This window comes from Diplotaxodon limnothrissa, linkage group LG20 (assembly GCF_057381915.1).
Source record: "Diplotaxodon limnothrissa isolate DT_005_m linkage group LG20, D_limnothrissa_male_GT1.1, whole genome shotgun sequence".
NCBI classification, from domain to species: Eukaryota; Metazoa; Chordata; class Actinopteri; order Cichliformes; family Cichlidae; genus Diplotaxodon; species Diplotaxodon limnothrissa.
Window position 1 is genome coordinate 2,460,060 of NC_140615.1, and position 13,069 is coordinate 2,473,128.

Sequence of the window (13,069 nt, forward strand, 5' to 3'; positions counted from 1 at the left end):
AAGAATCTCACTACCTTGGAGACACACACTTTCACACTTAAAACATTTCACCATAAGTGGCATCACATTGAGGTTTTATTTTATGCTTGCAGATACAGACAGTGGATTCAAAAGTATGCACGGCTTCATTTTAGAACTTGACCAGTAAGTTCGGGACAGTCTAAACATAAATTTGAATGTCACTGTGACCACTAAACTCAAACAATAAGGACTCTCGGTCCAGCCATTTGTGTTACGATTGTACTTATTGTATTTTACGTTGTGAGACACAAACTACTAGACCACAACCACATTTGGCTTCAGATTCAAGGCAAATGAAGTTTAGCTTAATGTGGAGTGTTCACCCATGTCCGCCTGTCTTTTAGATTCATATTTGTTTCAGTGAACAAATGGGATGCAACAAGTGGTGCAATTTAACAACTTTAATATGTACAGACATATGTAGGAACGATGGTCCTTTTTTAAAAAACTTATTTGCTTTACATTGCCTTTGTCATACATCAACCACAACAGTCATAATTAACTTTGGCTTTAAAAAAATGCAGCCATTTAGATTTGTTATTGTAAATTTCTTTTGATTACTAGGACATTCCTCCTCAGAAAATCGCACAGTTCAGTTTTGGAGCTGTGATTCTGTCTGTTTTTGCAGCATCATAAAAAGTTACAGGGTCCTACGTGGCTCAAGCAGCAGAGGGAGCTACTGCCTGGAGCTACTTGCAATCTTACTATAATACATGAAAGCTCTGTCTACCTATCTGACCACAAAACCCTTCTACATAATGGGAGCTGAGCTGGCACACAGTAGTGATGCCCTCACGTTGCCTAGCAACCACCTACACGTGGGCTAAAACGACCCATTTGTTGCATTTCTGCACCTGCGACACCATTAAAGCAAGCTTGGGATCATTTTCATTTATTTATATACACAAAGCTAGACACGTGCAATATATAGTCATCTTGTTGCTTAGCAACCACCTAACAGCCTCAAATAACATTTGATATAGTAGAACTGATGAGTGAATTGATGCTGTTTTTTAGATTAAGTTGATATGGTTCCTTGATCATTGAAAGATTTAAATACATTTTATTGTATATCAATAGTCATGTCACTCCCACATTTACCTTGTAATTTTTTTACCACTCCTGTTTTCTTACTTTTCTCAATGTCATTATGCAAATCAGTTTGTCAGCAGCACAAACAGCCCAAACAATACTGCAGCTTGGCCACATACTAGTAATGTAAATACTAGAGAGTGACTGTTACAGGGAGACATTTGAATATGCCCATGCTAAGTCTGCTCATAAGGTGTGAGCTATATCTGCCCAAACAGTGCAGTTTAAGAATAACTTAACAATTGTATAACGTGTTTGTTTTTTAGTCATTCTAATTTTATCAGTTTCTATGTCATGTCAGGTCGAAATGAGCTGATAGCTCGCTATATCAAGCTGCGAACGGGGAAGACACGCACACGCAAACAGGTACGCACAGATATTTGTGTCGACTACGACACTGATCTGTTTTATGTAACATTGTAACTTGTTCCACCTTGTTTAAATGAATATTTATGGACTGTGTCTGTTTAAAATGATGAAATCATTGTGTAAATGTGTGTTTTCACGGGGGTAACCCTGGGTCCACAGGTGTCTAGTCATATTCAGGTTTTGGCACGTAAGAGGGTACGAGAATACCAGGCAAGCATCAAGGTGGGTTCTCACTGACTATACTCTACTCCTCTCTGTAGTCACAGCCTTCTTCTTTTCTCTTTCCTTTTCCTTCATCCTGTCTTTCCTCAGGTCTCTAGTCACCTGCAAGTCTTGGCCAAGAGAAAGTCTCGCGAGATTCAGTCTAAGCTGAAGGTATACATGCTCACTGACTTTGCAATGCTAGCCGCTTCGCTTTGCATGCTCAGATGTAACTTGACCCAATCTTAGACGCAGATTTTTCTGCTGGGGTACTACCTGTATTGGGGGTATCTTTACTGTCAAAGCCGACTCCCACCACCTTAAAACTACAACTATATTTAACTGTATTTTCCAACCATATTCATGAGACTCGTGCCCTTAAAACTGGTGCCTTGCTCTTAGTTCTTAACATCGGCCATACGAGTCTCCAGGGAACTGCAACTGCTAATCAAATTGCAGACGATCAATATAACCTTCATGGAGCCTTTTTGTCGAGACCAGTAGAAAACTTTGATGGACCAAAGTTAAATCCAGTATAGAAGGACTTTGCTGCATGATTGGAATATAGTCAGTAGGGCACAGACATTTATTTATTTATTTTGCTTGTATTGTCTAGCATTGCACAGTGCACAAGTTTGTTTTCTTGAGTGTTTATATATGTTTGGCATCATTTTTATGCATGGCTGGTACGTTGGTCATTTCACTTGGATCAAGTTTGTGGCCTTAGACAAATAATTGCATGAGATTAGGTTGCTGGCTTTTGTTGACCACTTAGTTTACAATGCTAGCGGCATGTAACCTACATGCATGCCCCCATATCAGTAAACATGCAAGGTGTCTTTAATGTGGCCATTTGAGGAATTTCAAAAGTTTTCTCCGTTGATTTTTCTCTTTCTTTAGATTCTTGCTCTTGAACATTTCCTACATTTCTTTTTATCTTTTCTCTCTATTTCTTTCTTGTGGTTTTACCATTCTCTGTTCTACACAAAACAAACCGTCATTTTACACCAAATCTGTTGAACCACCTGCTCTCCTGTACACATGTGGAGAGTAACCTTTATAATCTCCAGATATAAACAAAGGACTCAGTTTTATGATGGAACAGATCAGTAGGACATATCCTGCTCTTTCAGTATAAGGCAGTGCTTTTGACTACAGTTACAGCTGATTTCACCTTTTTCACCCATGAAAATTTCATTCTAACTTGAAAAATGAACCTAAATTCATTAACTCACGACACCAAAGTGAAAATTGTGTTTTTAGGTTTTTGATTTTATTTATTTATTTAATTTATTATTCATGTATGCGCACATCTGTTTATTTTCTGACAAATTTATTTAAAGAAATAGTTGAAATAAGTATGTCAAAGCATTTGGACTATAAATTAAGTTCTTTGTGGACATCAGTCACTTTTGATTGTTGGCCATGCTCACATGGATTGTGCAGTTTATTCTTTCTGGGTCATCCGCTGACATTAGCTGAGACTTTGATGGTGCCACCAGCACTACTCCCAGACTAATCATGAATCATTTGATCCCATATGGAAAAGATATATATAAATCTTATAAAGTTTGTATCTGTCTTGTGTGAAACTTGTATGAAAAGCATATAAGAGTGGAAACAGATATAAGATCCCTTGAAAAATTATATAATGAAACTTGTATGTTTTAGTAAGTATCCAAAACAATGTATGAAAGTAATGAGAAAGTGGCCACTTTCATGAGTAATCACATATACGTTTTTACTATTTCTTTTCCATATGGGATCAGTGATTGAGTCTTGTTGAGGTGGTACTCCTCTCTGCAGTTAACTAACTGAACACCGATTAGTTAGCTTTGGGTTCTATCGAAGAAATACTTGCTTCCGTAGTTAAAGAGAAAACTCCAGGATGTGCTTCTAGGAACACTTCTAGCATCTGCTATCTTTTAAGCTGTGGTCTGCTAGACTGGTGGAACGGCAGAGAGGGACAGGGGGAGACTTAACAAACTGGTCAGGAGGACCAGCTCTGTCCTGGACTGTCTGCTGAAGTCCATCGAGCAGGTTGGGGAGGAGAGCATGTTGTCTAAGCTAACATCATCATGGACAACACCTCCCAGCCCCTGCATGACACTGCGAGCACTGAGCAGCTCGTTCAGCAGGAGACTTTTACACCCACAGTGTAGGAAGGAGCGAAGGACACCCCCCCACACACACACACACACACACGTACATATCTCTGTACAATTATTATACATATTTCTGTACATTGTTATCTCTATATGCGAACTTCAGTTGCTTATTTATATAAGACCACTTTGTGTCTGGCTTCTATATTTTATATTCCACTTGCCATAAGAGCTGCGTAACAGCCAAACTTCTCATTCGTGGAATAATAAAGCTTTATTCTATTCTATTCTATTTAGAAAATAAAAAACTTTTATTCAGACATAAACATGCAAAAAGTGAATGTATCTAAATGTTTTCTGAAGTATGAACAAGGCATATTCCTAACAATGATTTTGTGATCTGCTTTTACTTTGAATGTACTGAAGTTAATTAATAAAATGTCTTTTTTGCCATAGGCCATGAACTTGGTAAGTTTCGGTTATGCAACTACAGTTTTCTGCTTCAGGCTTCTGTGTTGTGTGGTTGGCATCACATTGCTGCTAGTCCACAGTTGCAGTTTTATTGCCAAACTCAAAAAAACAAAACCCTGCTTGTTGCTCTTTCGTTTTAGTGGCTTTAGTGAAATACTGGTGACGGTTAGCTCTTCTTACTTGGTTTGCCTCCTGCTTCGGCTCCCCCTCGTGCGCTTTGCTTTCTGCGCTATTTTTCCATATAGTTGCTGCATCATGCTTATGTACACTACATGTTGGCTGGCTTGCTGTCTAAAGTGGCCTTTGGAGTTGGCTGATCTTGGAATGATAACCTGCATTTTATTGTGACGTTTCAGAGTTTTGTCATTGTGTTTTACTTTGTCTTTGTCATTCAGGACCAGGTCTCGAAGGACAAGGCGCTGCAGACGGTGGCCAATCTCTCATCAGCTCAGATCGTCTCTGCGAGTGTAATGAAACCCCAGACTCCCTTTCCTCCACCAGTCAGAGTGAGACGCTAACACAAACACATCTGTTGTTTTCTACTTTTCGGGGTAAACGTGAGCAAATCGTTTTACTCAATCTGTTTCTTCTTTGTGTAGTTTTGGCCCGGCCCTATGCCAGGACAGCCTGGGCATTCTCAGGAGTAAGTATAGCTGGCACATACCTTGGTTTTCTGTCTTGAAAATCAAACTTTCTTGCGTAAGCAGGTACATTTACTCATTTTTGGGGTTATTTCTTCTGTTTCGTTTTTACAGCATCAAGCCCTTTGCACAGCCGCCGTACACTACACTCCCAGCCCCCGTCCCTGCACCTATCAGTAAGTGTGAACTTGATTTGCACAGTTTTTTTTTTTTTTTTTAATAAATATTGTTATTTGAATTGTTTCACAGTTTTAAATGTTAAACAGGTTATGAGGCCTTGCCACCCCCTCGACCTGCAGCTATAGCAGCTCCTGTATGGCAAGACAGAACCATTGCCTCTGCAAAACTACGGCTACTGGAGTACTCTGCTTTCATGGAGACTCAACGAGACAGAGAGACGGTACAGACAGCCAGAACCTTTTGAAGCAAGAGTCCTCAATATAAAATTTTTTCTTTCTTTTTACCCTCTTGGACTTATTTCTCCTTCCCTTCTACAGCATAAACATCTGTTCGTGCACATTGGCCCATCAAACCCTGGCTACAGTGACCCAGTGTTGGAGTCCATAGACGTGAGGCAGATTTACGACAAGTTCTCTGAGAAGAAAGGAGGCCTGAAAGAGCTTTACGAAAAAGGGCCACACAATGCATTCTTTCTTGTCAAGTTCTGGGTACGTAACCAACAACACTAAACCATTTTAGCAAAGAAAGTCAGCAAGTTCTAATCTCAAAAACTGAGCTGGCGTTTAGGACATGCGCACTAACATGCTTAAGTGTTTACACTAGATTACTTTCACTTTGTTAAACAAAAAATTGGGTCTTTTGTAGAGTTCATTTTGCAGTCTGAGGTAATAACCTGCTACACCACACGGGGGAAGCAAAGCCAGTGTAACACTAGAAATTATGCAGGAAATTACTTTTTCACTTTTTTGTTCTTAAACAAGTGTTTTTAGTTGCATTATTATTATTCAGCAAATCAAACACAAGTTCTTGAATAGTTTCTAGCTCGGTCCATGTAACGTGTGAGTATTAAACACTACAGTTATATTCTTTGGTGGTGACGTCTTCATTTATTTTCTTCTACCCCTTTATTTTTTGTCGCACTCATTCTGTGTCCATCTCATTCTCCTTGTTTTAGGCGGACCTGAGCAGTGACATCGAGGAAGGTTCTGGCGCTTTTTACGGCGTGAGCAGCCAGTACAGCGGAACAGAAAACATCACTATCAGTGTTTCAACAAAGGTCTGCTCCTTTGGTAAACAGGTGGTGGAAAAGGTTGAGGTGAGAAAATTATTCACACATTTTAATAATGGCTCTTATTTGTTGAATATATGTACACATACTCAAATATATTTTACATTAGACCCCACCTGCATGTGTTTTAACTGCAAATAACGCATGTGGATTTCTCCTAACCAGACTGAATATGCACATCTGGAAGGAGGAAAGTACATGTTCCGCATCCATCGCTCACCCATGTGTGAATATATGATCAACTTCATCCACAAACTCAAACACCTGCCGGAGAAGTACATGATGAACAGTGTTCTGGAGAACTTCACCATTCTACAGGTGTGTGTGGGTAATCTGACCACCAATACAAAACCATACACTGTTTATAAACCTGCTTTGGTTCATAGTGTGAGGCAAGATTTGGTTAATAATTCATATAAACTATTATGTGGATAAAATGTAGAGTTGAATAGAGTTGAATAGAGTTGAATATCCTTCGGCATCATTTAAAAACAATTGTTAAACTGAACTTTAAGAATTCATGAAAACGGCACGAGGGGGTTACAATCAACTGTACATTTACTGTATTGTACACTTTTTTTGTAGCTTTGCATATTTACATCGACATAGTGGATTTTAAATTGGGCTCGATGCTGAAAATCTTGTGAATATGATAACTTGAGAACAAGGTGATGTAGGATTCACACATTCATAATATAGTCGTCTCTACTAAAAATGGCAGAGGAGTTTCAACACCAGTGACCTTGACCTCAAGATCAGAGGTCAACCTTTATGATAATAATGAAATAGGTGAGGAACAGGCCTCAACTGACTGCCATGGTCCTTTCATGACAAAGTAAGCAGACATGATTTGACACTGAGTCCATTCAAAGTGCTCAGTTTCACTTCAGTTTTATTTCTATGACTCGATACACTTTTACATCATAAATTAAAGACCTAGAAGTGATTAATTTGTATTTTCTAGTTTTCACTGTGTTTTTAAACATGAGGCCTAAAGACATGTCAGTGTAAGTGCGAGAGGCCTTTATTGCACTGGGGGGGGAGTGGCTAAATCAGTAATCTGGTACATTGTTAAAAAGGAGTGTACCAGCCAAATATTGACAGACCTAACTGCATGCTTATGACAGATTAGACCAGAAAGCTTTAGAGAGTCTGGCTCTCTCGGGGTGGAACCAAGATTAACAGCTCATAATCTGAACCATAACATATCTTGACCTGATCTCCACCAAGTCTACTGAAAAACTTCACTGACTCTCAAAACAACAGCAGCTGAAACCTAGTGCAGCATGTCCAGCAAGTAAACAGCATTTGGTGATGTGCATGAGTTTTGGGCTTCAGGCAGTCATTCACTGCAAATGATTTTAATCAAAGTATTAATACCAATTCTTAGATATTCATAAATGAGGTGAGATCTTAGATATTTGTGCAATTCATTTTGAACTAAATATAGAAATAGAAATATAATAATAATAATAATAATAGAAATGTAAAAATGGGTGTGAGTGGGTTATTCCAAAATGTCTGTAAAACCCCTTGAATTAAAGCTTGCAGTTTGGTCACATATTTATTAATTGATTGATTTTATTTATTTTGAAATCCACTGTGGTGGTGTCCAGAGGCAAAAAAAAAACCCCAAAAACAAATTATAGGCCTAACTGTGCACAAAGGTATTTTTGCACCTTCTTAATGTAATGAACTGAATTTGAAAAGGTTTTGCTGCACATTGACAAATGTACTTTCTCCCCCCTCAGTGCCTTTCTTGTCTTTATTTGTGTCTTTGCTAGGTGGTGTCCAACAGAGAAACTCAGGAGACTCTGCTGTGCATCGCCTTTGTGTTTGAAGTGTCCACGAGCGAACATGGAGCGCAGTACCATGTTTATCGACTAGTTAATGACTAGCAGCATGTTGTGTACATGCAGAGACTCTTCACGGACTTTTTGATACTCACACCATAAACACTATTTCCAGCTGAACACTCAGAATTGCTCCTCTATTCTAAACACACGTGTTTCAACAGACCAACCGTCACACTGTAGTCACGCCTGTTGTTTATGGTTTCCCATTGCTGGAACATGTATGATGTATGATCATATAACAGCATCCCTCTGCTTAAACCAAAAGAGTCGGCAAACGCAAAGGTCTTATATACATTAGATACTCCTTTTTTTTTTCTAATTGGAAATTGAAAAAACCTTTTAAAGTGAATCAAGTTTAACATGCAATCCTTTGATCAACAATGGAAGACTGTGTGATGCACTACAAGTGGATCTTTGCATTTGCATCACAGGTGTGACTGATGTGAGATGAGTTTGAATATAATCTATGAAAACAAATATTCATCGTTCATGTAACCTGCCACAAACACTATTACTTTTACAGACTGCAGTAGCTCTGCGAGGTACAGTTTGAATGAGTCTACATTGGAATAGCCTCTGTTACCTGTTTAGTATGAAATCGTGGACTTCAGTCAGCTCAATCGAAGGTCCAAGGATACTGCATAAAGTATAAGTGAGCCTCATGTAAAGAAGAGCATGTTGTATTTATATTTGATGTTGTGTCAAAGTGTAAAGAGGGAGATCATTTTAGGAGTATTTGCTTTCTCTTTGTAAAGGTTTCCAGTGGAGGACGTGTTTTCGACTGCCTCACTTGTCGTTTTAAACAACAGAAGAATTCAGACAGTCTCAGACTAAGTTCACGTTTTGCTCTTTGCAGCATTTTTAACGACAGAATCACCTCCGTGGACGTGCAACTATTTTTACTTTGACTGTGTGGGCTTGCTGCAGTACTTCTACCTCCATGCGAGTTGGGATAAGAATGTGCTTTGATTTCTAAAGCCTTAAGCTGAGGAGCACTGATGTATAGGACACGTACACTACGCTTGTAATGGTACTGTTTGTAAGCCAAACCTAAGGTAAATAGTCCATTTTTGTAAAGATGAACTTTTTTTCTTTCTTTTTGTATTTCACCAGCAAAGCAAAAAAGTGTTACTCTAAAAATGTTAAAGGACGGGTGTTCGGGGTCTATCTGTTTTCATATGCAAACAATGGTATGGTACAGACCTCATTAAGGTCGCCAGCAGTGCACTGGGATAGATTTTGCCTGATAACACTAACGACTATCCAGCTGACACTTTTTTCTTTTATTCTATGTAATGTGTTGGATTATTGGTACATTTGGCTTTTCTCTTTCTTTAGTAAACCTCACATTTTTTACTTCCTATTACACTGTCATGGCCTCTCTGTGCAGGATTATCTTTGCCTGTGCCGAAGAGAATTTGTCATTTGACTTTCTATCATGACACTAAGAGCTAGCTGGCTCTATATTTTCTTTTTTTTTAAAAAACATGAGATCATATTTTAATACTCACTGTGTGGTCAGCCAAAAGTGTTTTATTTTATAATTGCGTGTACTGTTTGGCTGTGCCTCGTCACTCCTGCCTGCTCAGTGAATTAAAACTGGCTATACGCTGTACCTGTAAAGTTACGCGTTGGTGTCTTGATCATAACGTTTAGACAGATGAGAGGAAACGAGCCTTCCTGGGTCTGAAAATAACAAATGGTAAATATCATTTTTAATCCACTGTTCCTAATTTATATATTCTGGTTGATCATGTCCACGTGCCTAATTGCTCTGAGTTCCTGCCAGTTAATTGGCTGAATTGTAATCTGGGTAAACGGTCAGTTGAACAGGTGTACCTAATTAAGTGGTCGCACCTAATTTAAATTAGAATGGAGCTTTTCACTGTTGGTACATAAAACATTTGTTAAATGTAGTGTAGGAATTAATAAGACACTTTTTTTCTTTCAAAAATAAGGAAATATGAGCATAAGCAATACTACAAGGTTTGTCTGAGAGTACGGGGGCTGTTTGTGTGTTTTTTGGGGGTTGTTTTGTTTTTTGTCCTCCTTTCCATGCAGGCTGACAAAGCCTGACTTAGTTTCACGGATGCAGAGCATGGCTGCTATATGAAAGGCACTCGTATATCCCTCAGTGTCCCTGGTGTTTTAACAACCAGGCACAGTTTGAGTCGCTTCTATGCTCATGACAGCGTTGACACAGAGATTGCAGTTTGTCGTTTGCCCTACTAGATGGCGCCCTTTGCTCAAATGTTTAAACAGCATCCAAAGTATAGCAGGCTTTTTCAACGCACTTGCATATCAGTTTTGTCCCACAACTTTTTCACTTACACTTGCAACCAACACTCCCACATAGTTGCATAACACTGGAATTACGTTTACGTAACCCCTCTGTGCTGCAGTCATATTGCCTAAATATTAAGATAAGATAAGATAGAACTTTATTAATCCCTCGGGTGGGTTCCTCTGGGAAATTCGACTTCCAAAAAAAGCACAGCAACGACCGAAGTTACAGTTACAGAACTGATATATATATATATATATATATATATATATATATATATATATATATATATATATATATATATATACACACACACACACACTCTCACATATATAAATACAGAGACAAATATAAATAAAATATACAAAGGGGATAAATAGGAATAAAAAAATAAAAATACAAGTGAATTGCACATTTCAAGTATTGAGTCTATTGCACTGTTGACTATTTACAAAAAGTATTGCACAAGGTATTGTACAGTGAGGTGCAGAGGCACTACAGCTTAGTTGTTCCCCCCTCCTTTGTCCTCCTGTCTCCCCTCCCTCTCCCCTCCAGAGAGGAGTTAAACAGTCTGATGGCGTGTGGGACAAAGGAGTTTTTAAGTCTGTTAGTTCTTGTCTTGGGGAGAAGCAACCTGTCACTGAACAGACTCTTCTGATTGTTTATGGCCGTGTGCAGAGGATGCCCAGCATTGTCCATAATGTCCATCAGTTTCTTTAATGTCCTTTTCTCTGCCACTGTCACCAGAGTGTCCAGCTTCATGCCGACCACAGAGCTAGCCCTCCTGATCAGTTTCTCCAGCCTGGATGAGTCCCTCTTTGCTGTGCTGCTCCCCCAGCACACCACAGCATAGAAAAGTACTCCAGCAACCACTGACTGGTAAAACATCCTCAGGAGCTTCCTGCATTGCAAAGCACTGCTGTCTCAGATAATCATGGCTCAAAAGTGCAGATGTGTGTAATTGTCTGGTTTTAATTACTGCAGTTTGTCAGTTAACACTAACATGGGGATGGGGGGGGTCATCATCTATAAGACAAATCACGTCTTCAAATACCAGAGCTGACCTGAAGTCACGTGTATAGCTGTCAATTTGAAATTCAGTCACACCTCCTGCGTGGGCTGTCCAGTCTGTTAATCCACTCGATAAATCCAAGTCACGCCAACAGACTAATGTACAGACAAGTGAAAGCTAACATGGTAAACCTCAGTAAGGCGATGCACCGCCGCTTGCTGCAGTAAGAGTTTCATAGAACTTCAACACGTTGGTGCAAAATGTCTCACAGAGGTTCAGTTGGGCTGAAGTCTCGTGGCTGCGAAGGAGACGAATCCCATCGGTCTTGTACATATCAATAGTGTGCCACATGGGTGCTGATAACAAGCACCCTTATCACTGCTGAATTTCTAACAATTGATAAGCTTTGTGTGGACTTACGGTAATGGTGCAATAAGGACACAAGTGAAACCACAATGCACTGGGACACAGCCGCCAGATTGCTCACGGCAGACGTTCAGTGCAGTCACCTGTCTGTATGTGCTTTGGCAGCCTTCCAAGGTGTTTAAAGGAAAAGTGAAGTTTATAGAGCTTTAACTTCACACATTTTCTGTCCGTAGCCAGACTATAAATAGACGGTGAACGGTGCTTACTTTGTGCTCTTTTTTTTCTGGGATTGGTGTCTTGAGTAAAAACACAAAAACAATTCTTGTTATAATTGATGATAATAATAAAATGCAGTGAATGCCGCACATGCGTAAATGCTGTCCTAGGTGGACAAATGTGGCAAAGTCGGATGTTACTGTAAGTTTGTCATGGTAATGAACAACTTGTCTCTAACACACTTCTGAGTTTTTTCTCCCAGACATTACTCAGCTCACCTGTCGCCATGACAACCACCCCACCAGTGACAGCATAAGCAAAGCCTGGGTGTGGCCCTGACAACTAAGATTGTCATCTAGCAAAACACAGTCTTGGTTAACAAGGGGTCATTTTATATTTGCAGTGAAGACACTTAATTGCTCGTTTATGGACGAGCAGTGGGGGGGCTTTGGTTTCACGCAGAACTCCCCAGCACTTTAAAAAAAATCCTGGTGTCAATTTTTTTTTTCAAATGGTAGTTTTACCTGATCAGGTTATTAGGGATGGGTATTGATAAGATTTTAACGATTCCGATTCCATTTTCGATTCTGTTTAACGATTCGATTCTTTATCGATTCTCTTATCGATTCTTTTTTTTTTTTTTTTTAAAAAGGAGAACACTAAGGTCGATTAGCTCAGAGCTTTGTTTTATATCTTCTCTTTGAACAAGATAGAAATTTAGGAGTAACATGGCCTTACAAACCCAACAGTGAGATCTTGAGAGATCCAGCCTACGGCTCTTCAATGGGGTGTCACAGGGTCCCCAGGAAAAAAAATTGTAAATGTAAAATAATAAAATAAATATTCTTGGGAGACATATCACATATTGACGGGGTCGGGTTATGTTAAAAAGTATAAATTGTTATACTTTGTTCATTGGTTCAAAGGTACCCCACACTTCTTTTTTTGTTTGCTTGTTTGTTCTGGTGTATTTTTCATTTGAACTGTTACTCTGCCAGAGTACTCATATTTACAAGATGGCATTGAACGCCCCATTGGTGTATCAGGAAAACTATTTTGTACGTATGTTCCTTGAAGGGGATTGAAGTCGTTCTTTTTTCCACCGCAGCGAAGGGCTAGGAGTAGGAGAGGAGCTGCTGTATGTTTTTGTTATCGAATCGATCTGATTGTGAAATAAAGCATATGC

At 39.2% G+C, this 13,069-nt stretch overlaps 1 protein-coding gene across 4 annotated transcripts; it reads left to right on the top strand.

Annotated features, from left to right (window-relative positions):
- Positions 1-993: 993 nt before the first annotated feature.
- Positions 994-10,494, top strand: tead3a (TEA domain family member 3 a). 4 transcript variants are annotated; one of them, XM_085344054.1, is made up of 12 exons: positions 998-1,479; positions 1,642-1,704; positions 1,795-1,857; positions 4,245-4,256; positions 4,655-4,765; positions 4,859-4,902; positions 5,015-5,076; positions 5,167-5,300; positions 5,398-5,568; positions 6,036-6,176; positions 6,315-6,467; positions 7,934-10,494. In XM_085344054.1, the coding sequence occupies exons 1-12, from the start codon at positions 1,408-1,410 to the stop codon at positions 8,045-8,047; spliced, it is 1,140 nt and encodes a 379-aa protein (XP_085200180.1). In that variant the 5' UTR covers positions 998-1,407; the 3' UTR covers positions 8,048-10,494. The 4 variants fall into 4 exon arrangements, with proteins under 4 accessions (XP_085200182.1, XP_085200180.1, XP_085200181.1 ...); XM_085344055.1 differs by lacking the exon at positions 4,245-4,256; XM_085344057.1 differs by lacking the exons at positions 1,642-1,704; positions 4,245-4,256 and having other exon boundaries at positions 1,000-1,479.
- The last annotated feature ends 2,575 nt before the right edge of the window (positions 10,495-13,069 follow it).

Coding starts and splice junctions, on each gene's coding strand:
- tead3a (XM_085344054.1), top strand. CDS start 1,408: ATGTCAGGTCGAAATGAGCTGATAGCTCGCTATATCAAGCTGCGAACG. Junction 1,705..1,794: donor AATACCAGGCAAGCATCAAG/GTGGGTTCTCAC, acceptor GTCTTTCCTCAG/GTCTCTAGTCACCTGCAAGT. Junction 6,177..6,314: donor AGGTGGTGGAAAAGGTTGAG/GTGAGAAAATTA, acceptor TCTCCTAACCAG/ACTGAATATGCACATCTGGA.